At 39.6% G+C, this 14,145-nt stretch overlaps 1 protein-coding gene across 1 annotated transcript in view; it reads left to right on the forward strand.

The window, feature by feature from the left end:
* SSBP3 (single stranded DNA binding protein 3) overlaps positions 1–14,145 on the forward strand; it is a 687,989-nt gene that overhangs the window by 459,454 nt on the left and 214,390 nt on the right. The window contains exon 12 of the mRNA XM_044085486.1: positions 508–562. Coding sequence (XP_043941421.1) covers positions 508–562 — 55 coding nt within the window. The remainder of the gene's footprint in view (positions 1–507; positions 563–14,145) is intronic.

Consider the following 14,145-nt stretch of genomic DNA (forward strand, 5'->3'; position numbering starts at 1 on the left):
CTGGTACATACGTGGTAAGCTACGCTGTTTACTTTTGAAAAAGAGACTTGAATTTTCATTGTCAAGAATAAAACATTAATGAACTGCTTAATAAACAGAATTATAGATGGGCTTTTTTAGAAAATGTGCATTACTTGTTTTTCATTTAAAAGTAATTGAACCTGAAGTACCATATTTCTAGAAATGCAGTCTCCAGTACTGGAAAACTGCCAAAAGCAGTGCAGTAGCTACCCAGTTTGTGTCATTACAAGATTCTAGCCTAGAAAACCATTATTTGTAACCCTGTAACCCCATGCACTCATTTCTGTGTTCTCTGTGAGCAGTTTACCGCCTTGTGCTATTTTAAAAGTCAGTGAGTTTCTCCAGATTTAGGCTCAGCATTTAAACAAAGGAATTATACTTTTGCATCAGAGGTTTTTAGCAGATTAGTGCTTGGCCTAGCAGCAGAATTTTGGTGACCTATTGCACAGGAATTCCTGATATGTTTTTGCTTAATCTTGTTTGCAGGGGCCCCCTGGTGGTGGAGGTCCTCCAGGAACACCTATCATGCCTAGTCCAGCGGGTAAGTTACTGTCAGATTTCACTAACTGCTTCTTATTTAGTTGTCTATTTCTCTTGATGTTCAGTATGTTTGTTTTTCTAATAGTTTCAAAAGGCTAATTTTTTAAACAGTCATGATAGATGCTTTCACGTAAGTGATTTGGATTTTAGCTAGAATGGGAAGTGAGGTGCAAGTTTTTTTTTACATTTATGTAGTAGTTTGTTGGCAGGAAATGATTGAAATGAAATTGAGGTTGTATGGTTTCTGAAGTCATCCACAGTGAATAAAGTGCAGGTGCAGCACAAAGTTTGAAAGCAAGTTGTCATTTGGTACTGGAGAGTTGAATAAACTGCTTGCCCAGATGCAAGTGCTCTTTTTATGAGAGACTGGGAAATTGCAAGGAGTCTGAGATGTGTCACATACCAACCGTTTTGTTGCTGGATAGGGTGCTATGGTAAGTAGCTGGTAGGTTGTCACTGCCAGCCTTTGCGGCTCATTGCAAATTTCTGTTCCAGCATCAGTAATCTAATGGTGGTAAAGGAAAGGTTTTGAATACTCTCAGTAGTTTTAATGCTCTGTTACTGACTTAGTTCTTTGGCATGGAAGCTAAACAGTGTGCTGTTACTTCTCAGTATCCCAGTCTTTAGCCTGTTGGTTTAAAATTTAAGCGCATGTCTTGTTTATAAAGTTCTGTGTGTCATATAGGGTGGATAGGCATTTGCTGAAAGTTGTGAATTTGCAGAAAAGGGGTGTTTCTGTTTCCTAATTTACATTCAGTTTGTGAAGAGTGAATTTGTCATGTCTAGTCTGTAGGTGAAGTGTGCACATGCACGCACACAACTCACAAAACGCATTGGATTACTAATTTGTGTCTCCTGAAACTTGGAAAAGCTTCACTTAAGGTATAGATCTGATGTTGTCTCCTTCATTCCTCCTCACAATAGGATCCCTGATCTGGCTCGGCCACATTCCACAGACTTGGATCTGACTCTCAAGCTCCTCCCTCATACCCTTAATGCCCTGTATCCACCCTCAGATCTCGTTTGTGTGTGCACACATTTCTGTTATCTTTCTAATTCTGCTTCCCCTGTTGCTAAGGAATCTAAAAAGAGGTCCCTCCCTGCCTTCCCGTGGGACCCTCTTGAACTTAAGGAGCCTAAGAGATCTACGGATTTGACTCCTTTGGATCTGCAGATGCTACCTCCCCGGTCGGATCCTACAGTCTCTGCGGATCTGGGGGAGATCATTAAAATATCCCCTATGCCTTCATAGTCTCCAATTTTGGATCCCATTCCCTTGGATCTGAGGATCTCGACAAAGTCTCCAGCCCCATCCTCCAAGTCGAAACATTCCCTGCCCCCCTTGTCAGCTTCCTCCAAGTCCTCGAGAAGCTGTTCTGAGGTGGACATGGACAGGAGGATGATGTTTCTTAAGGCCCAGATCCAGATGGAGGTAGTCTCTGCTCCGTCCCCTGTCGGATCCATGAGCTACTCGGGTCATCCCATCAGGTCACTCTCTCCCATCTGTCCCTCTGCTTTGGAGTCGTAGTATTTGGGGCTACCATGCGTGTTGGGCTCAGCACAGAGGAAGCTTCTTTCCTTGATGCTGAGGATGCCCTGGACGAGCCCTGTTTGCTCCAGCCTTTTTGGAGCAGAGTTAGTCTCGGAGCCGTTGAGTCAGTGCCGGGTCCGGGGTACTGGGATCGGCTCCATCCTTTTTTGGAGCTGTTCCTTCCCTTGGGTGCTTTGGCACTCGAGACAGCCCAGGTCTGATCACTTCTGGTGTCCATGGATCCAGAATGAGTCCTGCCCATTTTTCCTCAGTGGATTTGGCTTTGGGGGAGATGAAAAGGGCTTCTCCTGGTCCCTCTGCTTTCCAGACAGTGGAGTTTTCTCCCGAGTTGGAGATCCAATGCCACAGGTTCCCCAATCGGCCTCGTACCCCCTGTCGGATCCAGGCCTTGCTCTCTCTTGTCCTGTCATGAGTCTTCCTGTTCCGAGCAGCTTCCAAGAATTTCCTGCTGAGGTGGGATCCCCTTCTTCCAACACTACTCCAGAACACCCAGCTGAGGAAGTCCCTCGAAAGAAGACTTGCTAAAGGAGGCACATGGACTACCCATTGGAGTCCTTAACACAGGATACTGACTTTAATGAGAAGGAAGGATCCCTCCAATCCCCACCTGAAAACATCCCCTTTGGGGACATGTTAGAGATCTTAAAGCAGAAAGGTGGGTGGTCTGCCTAGCCTCCTTCCTCTGAGGAGTCCGCTCTCTTGGAGGTGTTCAGAACAGGCCCATCTACATCCTGGGTGACCCACAGGCAGATGCCCTGGTGGATTTAGTGTCTTGCCTAGCATGGAAGGTACCGGACACCATCAAGCCCATTCTCAAGCGACCCGATTGGTTTCTGGTGCCCCCCGCAGACATGAAACATTGGAGAAGTGTTCCGTAGTAGATGCTGTTATGGTGGTGTCAGCCACCAAGAAAGAGCTGGCAGAAGAAACTACCAATGTCCATCTGCCAAACGAGTCTAGAGCAATGGGCAGGATTGGGAAGCACATCTATGCCTCTGCAGCCTTTGCGTTGAGGTTGTTTAACTGTTTGGCTCATTTTGCTCAGCTGCAGAGAGACCTGATCCAAGGAACTGTCAACCTCTGTCTGAGTCTTTGCCTGCAGAGGAATTTAAGAAGGTTTCTCCCAAGTTGACCACTCTTTCATCTATTGCTAACTCATCGATGAGGTTAATCTCCCATACAAGATAGAGCACCTTGCGAGCAGCCAGTTCAGGTCTTTCCCTAAGGAGGTACACCTTGATGAGGCTATGTAATTTTGCGGAGTCCATTATGGTGTCGTTAGTCAGTGCCCCTTACGATGGCTCCTCCCTTTTTGGACCATCAGAAACGCACTTACCTGCAGAAAGAAGGACAGGAAGACGCACCTTTGTATCACAGTACAAGTTGGATGTTATTTCCAGGAGCGGGGCCTCCTTTGGCTTGATGGTGCTCCCACATATCCTTCCATGAGGGTCACCCAGGGATTACGTATCTGGGCACTCTGACCCTATTGTGAGAAAGAATGAAGGAGACATCAGATTAAAATACCATAACTTGGCATCTGTGTTGTTTTCCTTCATTCATCCTCACTTTCCCACACAACCACCCCCCTCCTTTGCATCTTGAAGAACCCGGATGATGTAGGGACTATTATGTCTAATTTCTGAGCCTCTTCTGCCAGTTTTTGATTTATGACTGCTGAATGTTTGAAATTGGCAAACTCGATCTGAGATGGTTGGGTGGATGCAGGGCATTGTGGGTATGAGGGAGGAGCTTGAGAGTCGGATCCAAGTCTGTGGAATGTGGCCATGCTGGATCTGAGGTTCTGATCAGAGACCCTATCATGAGGATGAATAAAGGAAGATGACACAGATGCCAAGTTATGGTTAAGACATAGCTTTTAATTTAATTGCATCTGCAAGTGTGGCGCTTTCATATTAAGGCCAACAGACATGAAGTAACAGCACTGATATGCAAAATGTATAAACATTGGAAGGGACTGTGAATTATTTCAGAAATGTTGGAAGGGACTGTGAATTATTTCAGAAATGTGTAACTAATTATATTCAGATATCTTGTGCAGTTTCAATAAAGTAAAAGAAAAATCAAATAAGCTTTACTTTTATTTGCTATTAATACTATACACATTAAAGGAGTTCAGTGATTGGATTTAACAGTACATACATGCGTTTCCTGCATTTGTCTTGGATAATGGTGTGGCATTAGGCTGTGACTTGCTGTGTGTTTTATTCTATAGTCACTGATTTGATTCCCTAACATTTCCTTTAGATGTTTTGTAAAATTCTGAACAAATCACTAACTTTTCTAGGTCGCCCCTGAAAAGTAGCACATGCACTTAGTTGACCTTGCTTGGTTAATAAGTGAACAATAAGTAAAACTAGCACACACCTTTTATTCAGACTGAGCCACACACAATACAGTCATGGAATCATCTTGAAATGCTCCATTTCCAGGTTACTGGTATAAGTGAGTATTGCCATTTAAATCTCAAATGGTTTTAAAACTTTAATTTATTACTTGGCTGTGTGTGTATTTCCTCTACCAGACTGTAAACTTTGTGTCAGTCAGATTTGTTTACTATTATACTGTGGCATGTTTTAAAGTAGACAAACAAGTGTGTTATCTGTTTTGCAAAGATCTGTTCAAGAGGCAGTGTTGGCAATTACAAGTGGCATTGTGTAGTAAGGGTCCTTTTGCAGTTTTTCTTATGAGTAGCATTTCCTTTCAGTCCTCATAATGTTTATCATAGGGCTCTCTGCAGTCTGTTGATTGTGTGTGGTAAGTTTATTTTTCCATAGGTTTGATGTCAATGTTCTAGGCAGAATTAATGGTCATGCACAGTGGCACTGGATTGCACTACAGTGACATCAACCTGAAATTTGGCTCTGAGGTTGATAGTCACCTACACCATCATTGGTTCTTTTTTTGCAACTGTAAATGAGCTGCTGTTTTTGAGTGTGTTGGTCTCGTAGGTGAAGTGTTGACTGTTAAGTAACCTATTTTGGTACTTGCCTTTTTTTTTTTTACTGTGTTCTCCATGTTTGTTCTTACCAAAATTAACTTTTGGAGTTGTTTTGGTGGCCTGCAGTATTCCCTAGAAAAACATTGCCAAGAAGTGTGCCTGTAGAGACAAATTTCCCTACAGGTTGTGATCTGCAGTTCATCTGTTTGCAGAAAGTCATGGGGTACCTTTGTAAAGAACATCCTATTTATTTTTTCTTTAAAAAAAGAGGTGTTAGTGCTGGGACAAGTAACGTCTACCCCTCCCCCAGCAACTGAGAATTCCACCAAATACAAGAGTAGGAAGATGTTTAAGAAATGCCTTGGAAGAAAAAAGAACACAAACTGCATGAACTAAAGGCATAAGAAGGTGCTGGAAAAAAAAAAATAGGTTGGTGACTAGCCTTGGAGATGCTACCATTTGTACTGAATCCTGAGGGCCCTCTTTCCAGAGAAGTCTAGGTGTGTCTGCATCGGTCCAGTGGTCTGTGCCAGTCATAGCCCACCTACAGTAGCCCATACAGAGGTATATGGTGCAGTTGGGATAGCCACCTTGGAAGTAAACCAGATTTCCAATAATTTAGCTGTGATGCATCAGCCTGATTCCAGGTGTCTGCTAAGGGTGCTGTTTTTTTTTTTTTTTTAATCAAAGCATTTCACCAGCAGTTATTTCTCAACTAGCCCTGTTGCAGTAGATTAATATATTTTTGGTAATTTCACTATTGCGTGGGACTTCTATTCCTAATCGGGAGACATCTTTCATAGTACCACCAGCTATGTCAGCCATGTGTAGAATGGCTGTACTCCTGATACTTGGCTGTTCTAACCCTGTATGACTATGGGGACTTCACTGGAGAATTTATGAATGCCTAGTGAGCCATGTCTAGTGGCAGAGAGAGAGAGGTCCTGACTACAGCCCAAATAACATAATTTTGATTAGTGGCTCATGTGTTTGGAGGTAGAGGGAAAAGGCTAGGCATGATCATCTTAAGGGGCACAGCATAGCACATGCAGCCATAGTCCCTCTGAGGGAGGGGTAGCTTTGTGTTGCATGTTCTGGTATGGTCTTTCAGCTTACCAAGCCACTGTTGTCTGGTAATCTTTAGTGAGTGCATGGTAGCATGCATTTGCAGGGGTGGGGGATGGGGGGCATTGTAGGCCCATCCTGTGATCCTCATCTCCCTGTCCAGGGTGTGGTATTAGGCTGTGCGGAGTCTGTCATTGGTAAGATGGCAGTGAAGGCTCAACCATCCTATATGGCTGTCTGTATCACTGCCTGTCCAGATGGCTCTTGCCCAGTTACTGTACTGGGGTAATTTTCTGCTTCAGGGGTAAAGATGGGGCATAGCATGATTGGGGAGACTTGAAGGTCAGCAGGCATGGGAGTAAAAAAGCAACTAAAAAAGTATGTATTTAAAAGGGCAGCAAAGGACTGTGCCATTGTCACTTCACTTCAGGGATCACTGCTCAGGTAAACAGAAAAAGAAGGGTTTGTCAGAACTGACAGAGGAGGATTTGGCTTATTTTGACCAGTCCACTTTCCCCATTGTTATGATACTGGCAAAGATGACCGTTTCTTTGGGTCTCCCCTTATAGTACATGTCTTCTGGGGAGAGACCAAGAACCTGATAAGGAGTCCATTATAAGTGAGAAATCAGTTTGCTGTTCGCCAATCCAGAAAGGTACCTTGAGCACCTGTGCCTAAACATTGGGTGTATACCCCTTGTGTGTATGCATTCGGGGGTATATTTGAGGCTTTTTTGCAGGCAGCTTTTCAGCTGCCTACATCTGAAAGACCAGAGTATTTCTTCTGAATCCAGGAGAAATGCAGATATATGTGCAAGAACCTAACTGCATCTCTCACACTGGTGTGCCTTGATGCTGCCAAGGGCCGCAAGTTGGTTATAGGACCTGGCAGTCCCCCTAATGACTGGAAAATTATAGTGCTAGATGTGTTTGGGAAGATGTGCAAGTTTGCAACCTGTGGTTACAGAATAGATGCTAAACATACATGTAACAGTCCGAAAAGGGTATGTTAAGTCATAGAAGATAGGGACAAGATAAAGAAGCAGTCAGATTTAGGTATAATATTTTTGCCTGTGCCAGGGCTGCTTCAGCTGCTACTTTTTATAGAAGGCATGCACAATTTGATATTCAAATGCAAAAGACAAGAACAACTGGAATCCAAAAACGTACCACAGAGACCTTGTACCAGCAACAACAAGTAGGTAGTCTTAACGAATTTATTTATCACAAACGTTTTCGCTGCACAAAGGTGCAGCTTCCTCAGAGAAAACAAATTAACAATGAGGTAAAAGTGCACGCCCCTTTTATACAAAGCAAAAGGGAAATGACAACATGGTAAGGTGAAACTCATTGTAGTAATTGGTAAACAAGTAGAAGCCTTCACAAGAACAACTTATTCCTCAAAGAGAAAATGCAAACATTAATTCATGTTAGTAATAAGCATTTCAAAGTGTGGAATGTTACCAAAGAAATAAACATAAAATTTAAAATGACATATTTAAAATTCTTAAAATATGTGAAAGAAATCATAACGTTAAAGTAAAAATTCAACATAAAAAGTCATTCAAATAGCAACTCATAAAAAAGTAAGTATAATATGCAGTAATGGATTAAATCTTAGTAAAAAAGTAATGGTAATCCATTATAAGTATGAACCATAATGAGCAACTGTGTACCTTAAGGGTATTATTGTATAACCAACAATAATAACTAAAATCTAGGCAATATTTAACATGAGAGGTGCTGCAACAAAGGCACGTCACATGAAGTCAGAAACAAAAAAATTTTGTATATTTTAAAAAAAAATTTTGTATATTTTAAAAAAATCTTTATGTATGCATAAGAAAGTAAGGAATATCTACAAAGGGGGTTACTACCTTAAATAGCTCCTCAATTTTATGTTTATTTCTTTGGTAACATTCTACTTGTTTACCAATTACTACAATGAATTTAAAGGATCAACTTCAGATGCACCTGTCACTAGAATATAGTAGTTTAACAGTTGTTGATTGCAGTAACGTTCTGACAGATTCCTAATTCCATTGGGAGAGTCGATGGTACTGCCTTCAAAGCTTCATATAGACCAGTGTCAGTTTGGTTGCTGTGTATGCAAACATTTGACAACATTAATGGAACAGTAATGCAGAGGAAGCATATGAACAGGTTCTGCAATACCCATAGTTATGGGAATATGATAAAATGAAGTATTTCATTGTATGGCTTAAAAAGGTTTTGGCGATGGCAGCTAAGGATATGTGGGATGAGAATAGAAAAAGATAACACACAAACTGAGAAGCTAGAAGCTCTTTATTATGGAAAAGTTACAAGTAGTGACAATATATTAAGTCTCTCTAATTTTACGTACAGGTCAGGCATATTTTTCATTAACCAGAGGAGAAGTTGTAGACAATTAACAAAGAGTTAAAGGTATTTATTCGAGTGGAAAAAAAGGCAAAAGGATAAATTGATGCTCCCCATAGGACGAGGTGGTTTAGGGTTACCTGATTTCACTGTGTACTTTAGAGCTACCCAGTTAAAATCCATGTGCATGTCTTAAGCAGAAGGTAGTTTGTCAAAGTGGAAATAGATGATGGTGAAATGGGGGGGTGTCGAGGGTTAAAGAGAGACTTGCATTTTGGATACAAGTCATGAAGGAGAATGCCATCAACTATATGGAATATTATAAATATATTAAGTATCAGTAAATATTCTAAGAACTAAACCATCGTGGGAGTAGAAAAAAGAGATTTTTGCTATCAATAGGGATGACTGCAAGTAAGGGTGTAGAAAGTAGGAAAGAAGAAGCTAGAATTTAATAGAGGAAATTAACAAAGGAACCAAGCTATTGTGAGCAAATATCTCAGAAGGGAAAGAAAACGGTGTGTTAAGGATAAGCAAAGGTTTGGATTGCAGTTTACAGACTACGTTCCCTATTAGGGATTGATGAGTATAAGCAGAGAAGTAGGATATAGAGAAGTGTGAAGTGAAAGGCCAGCTTTAGTAGAGTTTAGTTGAATGTGGAATATAAACTGCTGATAGAAAAAGGGATGGTTAGTGGGGAGTATAAAGTGTTGCACAAGTATAAGAAACAATCAGAGGGGATTAGAAAAGTTTTTTGGGGGAAAGAATAGGAAAGGCAGTTTACAGAGGAACAGTGGGTAGAAATGAGCATGGCTCTCGATTATATAAAAGCAGTTTACAAAGGAATAATGGGGAGAAGTCTGTAAGGCTTCCAAGCATGCAACAGTGGAAAGGTAATTTATAAGAGAACAATGGGAAGACATTTGTGAAACACTCAAGTATGCATCAAAGTGTATGCATTACTGTTTATATACCAGAAGTAGATGTTGGAGGATTTTTCTTCAATTAAGACTGCAAATGGTGGAAGTGTGATGGGGAAAAGAGAAGTAATTAGGAACACATTTTTAAGGGACTGTAATGAGTTGGCATATTTTAAAAGTTTCTTGCAGAATGTTTTGATGGAAATGGGGGGAAACAAATGGTTGTAACTAAGGCAGTGATTTTGTGCTGGAAAATATGAATCTGAAGAGCTTAGATGTAGCAAAACCTCACTAATTTCGGTCAAAAAAAGCAATTACTAGAAAATAAAAATGAAAATCTAAACCAGCTATAATTGAAGTATTAAATGTAAAGGAGGCAAAAGAACTGAAGGTTGGACCTTTAGAAAATGGAAGGAACAGATTTCATAGAAATTCACTTAGTGGGAACAATGAGTCCAGAATAATAATCAAGAGGGAAGAGTGTGATTTAGGAAAAGGCAGGACATGAGCAATGCATACAATGTTGGAGTGAAGGAAATAACAATAACAGTGGAAACACTGTGGTTCTTTATTAAGTATTTAAAGTCCTGTTACTGTTTAAAATGTGATGTTTCAATACAGATGTTTACAACGGTTTCAGATTTAACTTTTCTGATGCATTTGTGGTAATTAGTACGTAATTAGTTTGTCACATACGTTAAGATACAAAGCATGCCTTGTGATGAGTTTAATTTTATTAAGTGCTTCTAATTATTGGCTTTCCAAAATAGCATTTGTTGACTATGTAGGTGGCTTTTACAGTACATTTAAAAACATTAGAAAATCCTCTTAAAATGATGCATCGTGAATGTCACACCAGTGTTAGCCTACACATATCTTGCATTCCAGTGCATTTTCTGAAAACGTAGACTTAAAGTACAAGACGAACAAATGTAAATAATGAACAATAAAAGTTATTAAAACTGTACAAACACTAGTATTCTTTCCTTTGATGGTGCATTCAGTCTTTTCCGTAAATACTGTAATATATTATAATGCACGCAAGTCCCAAATTATATTTTTTCTAAAGTTTCACAATTCATATCTTGAAAACTATACAGCCCCGATATCTATTTTTAGAACATTTTTGTTAACCTAGCATAAGCTTTCACATGACAGTACATTCCTCAATAAGTGCAGGTTTACTGATATATTTGCAGAAATATGAAAATATATGCTTAATTGTGTAATTAAAAGTACAAGTAATGGTGGATATCTCTCAAGATGTGTAACTTACAGTGCAAATATTTTCTTCAGAAACCTCTAAGGTTTCACCTAATGTCATGCAACAATTGTAAGTCACTTCTTTTTTCAGGTATTAAGTACATATGAAAATATTGCTTAATTTCATAATTGCTAACAACTAGAAATATTTCCAATATAGTATGATATAAACCAACATTTTCGGTGAATTTTGCTGTCTCCTTCATTGGTGTTTCAAACACTATACATCTCAGTAAAATGCGGGTGTCTCAGTTACAAAAGTATGAAGATAAATATGAATAATAGGTGACAGACTAATTTTTCTACTGCAGAACATCCTAGACTAACAATCTTAGTGTTGTTTTAATAACTCCTTGTCCTTTCTAATACTGCCTTGACCCAAAAAAGTTCTGAATGCCCGTAAGATGGTATAGGTGTGAACTGGAAGTATATAAAAAGGTGTTTTAAGCTTGTGAGAACTGATACTAATGTCATTGCACATTTTTCCTTGCCTCATTTCATTAAAATTTTGTTGTGCTTGTAGCAGATGCAGTGCAGTACTTTAGAGAGACTCAACCTTTTTCATTGAATGCCAGAAGTGAATGCTCAGTTGTATAAAATATCACATGGTCAGTGAAGTATTGACTGGGAGCTCTGCATGTTTCATTCTCTCTGGGTCAAGCAAATATGCACTCTTTTTGCTGCATTATTTGTGAGAACTTTGACATAAATTGCCTACAGCAGTTCTAATGGATTCAAAATTTAAACCAAAACATATGTCAAGTGTTAATGGCTAATGTTAGCCCATCACTTCACTTTCGTTTGCCTTTATTGTATTTTCAGAGTCCTGAGATTCCGTTTATTTTCCAAAACAATCTTTTTTACATCGTGCTCTTTTACTTGATATAAACTGAATCTGCTGCCAAAATCTTGGTTCTGTGTTCTTCCTCATCCAGATTGTAGAAGTTGAGGTCCTGTATCTAACAGTATGCTTAGCTCAGTCGAACGCTGGGAAATATCTGCTTGACCCATGCCTTTGTACCTCTGTTAAGTACCAATTCACCTATGATCGTTTTAATGTATGGATGGACATGTGCTTCCTCTTCTGTCCTTTGTAATGCCTGTGAAGCTTCAATGGCTTTTCCACTGTTTATTGTCTCCATTTTTCCAGCCACATTAATGTCCACTTGGGCATGTGTAGACTGTTGTACAACTTTAAATTATTATTAGTGCAGTCCGCATACATGGTGCTCTTTTACTTGATTTACATTCTGACTTGCTTCCATCTTACAAGAGAGAAAAATGTTAACATATACTTACATTAAAGCCACATTAATCAAGCTATATCTTCCTATCTTGTGTGTATTTTATCTTATTTTGCAATCCCACTAGTCCTATCCATTATTGTCTATGTATAGTCCATGAACGTTCATTGTTTTTTTTTTTTTTTTTTTTTTTTTTAACTCGTAGTGTTTAACTTACTCTCAGTAAGAGAAACTGCCTCAAAATGTAAATGCACACCTAGACAGTTCCCTTATTTTGGTTGTGTCTGTATATGTTTCCCTTCTTCCTATCCTGTTGCATCACTCCCTCTTCAGTTACAGGTATACTAGTCATGCCCTAGTCTAGTTAAATCCTGTGATAAAATTGCTTGCACATCTGTTTCCTCCTCATTCTCATTGGCTATCCAAGTCGATATTTATTCTCTGACAGCATTCCCAATTTTTAGATAGTTGCCTGCCAGACATATGTTGCTGTTTTTTCCTCATCCCCACTTGCATGATCTCATCCATTAGTATCTTAATCTCTTCCATTCTAAGAGGGTTTTTATATTTCCAGTTTTTGGTTATTCCATTTTTCTCCACTAGGAATAGTAATGCTAATCTCTCTGACATGCTGAGGTATATTTTTCTTGCACCAAGTCTAGCACATCAGCTCTTTCTCTATTTCCATATCCTTCCCTATTAGGTTATTAATCAGATCCTGTAGATCCTTTTTAATATTGTAATCCTTCTCGCTTCCAAAAAATGTGTTCCTGTGTACCTCACATCCCTGTATCACGTATTGCACCTCCAACATGCCTCCTGTGTGCCCAGAAATATTCTGTGTGGAGTGCAAAAATATTTATGCAGACATCTCCATCCAAAAATGATAAATTTTCTGACTCTTGTGGCTTGTCTGGAAGTTAAGCAGATTTCTTGCCACTCTTATCTGAATAGTGTTGTAGATGTCTCTCTCAAGCTGTCTTAAACTCGACATACTTCCCACTGTAACTTCCTGCAGTCCTTGTTATGCCCTGCTGATGAAAGATTTCTTTAGACCTACCCGTGTATGTGCTTCTACTGTATATTTTCTCAGCTGTGGTTTCTCGTGTGTTTGTGCCCTGTGGCTATTTATTAACTTCTTTTGCAGTCCCACATTTGTTAATCTGTCTGATTCCTAAAGGTTAAATGGCTGTCTTGCTGCTTCCCATGTCATTATCTCACCCTCCCAAACTGGATCTGCTGCCAAAATCTTGGTTCTATGTTCGTCCTCCTCCAGATTGTAGAAGTTGAGGTTCTGTCTCTGACAGTATGCTTAGCTCAGTCGAACTCTGGCAAATATCTACTTGACCCATGCCTTTGTACCTCTATTAAGTACAAAGTCACCTATGATCGTTTTAATGTGTGGATGGACATGAGCTTCCTCTTCTGTCCTTAGTAATGCCTGTGAAGCTTCAATGGCTTTTCCACTGTTTATTGTCTCCATTTTTCCAGCCACATTGTCTACTTGGGCATGTGTAGACTGTTCTACATCAGAGTCCTGCGTTTTATGGCCTTATAGTATGCTGTCAAGTCTGCCATATCTAGTCCCCCACAATGACCTAGGCTGCTACCGCATCCCAACTCCCCCTACTCGTTTTTTAATTTATTTTTTTTTCCCCCCTTCCATAGAAAAGTTTTCTACTCTGCTTCTAGTTTCATCCAGATTTTTCCATTTGGCTGATAAATTTCTTAGGTCACATGCATAACCAGTAGGAGTACCATAATTTTAACAGTCTGTTTCTTTATTACTCGTGTCTAACGTTAGTAGACTCCATCCTTTCAACATGCTTACTGTTCTATTTAAAGTATCCTGCCACTTTCGTTGGCCGCTGAAGTGGGCTTTACCCACACTCCTACATACCTCATTTTTTGATGCTCCCATATGAAGGAGAAAAGCCTAAACAAAATGTATTGGAGGAACATAGAGGTTCCATAATGTAATGCAGTAGTTTTAAAACTCCCAGTGATTATATTACTTTGATCACTTTGTTTTATTTTTTTTTTCGGTGCTTGTATTTTAATGTTAGATTGCTGCCATGTGCATATCCTCAGAAGTTACCATAATTAGTCATTTGTGGTTGATGGTGATAATTACTAAATATTTATGTATTTCCTTGCTGTACTCTGTTCCACCTAGTTGTGTGTTCAATGTCACCTTTGATGCATTGTGAATCTACTT

Source organism: Protopterus annectens, chromosome 10.part0 (assembly GCF_019279795.1).
Source record: "Protopterus annectens isolate FY-2018-M chromosome 10.part0, PAN1.0, whole genome shotgun sequence".
Lineage (NCBI taxonomy): Eukaryota > Metazoa > Chordata > Ceratodontiformes > Protopteridae > Protopterus > Protopterus annectens.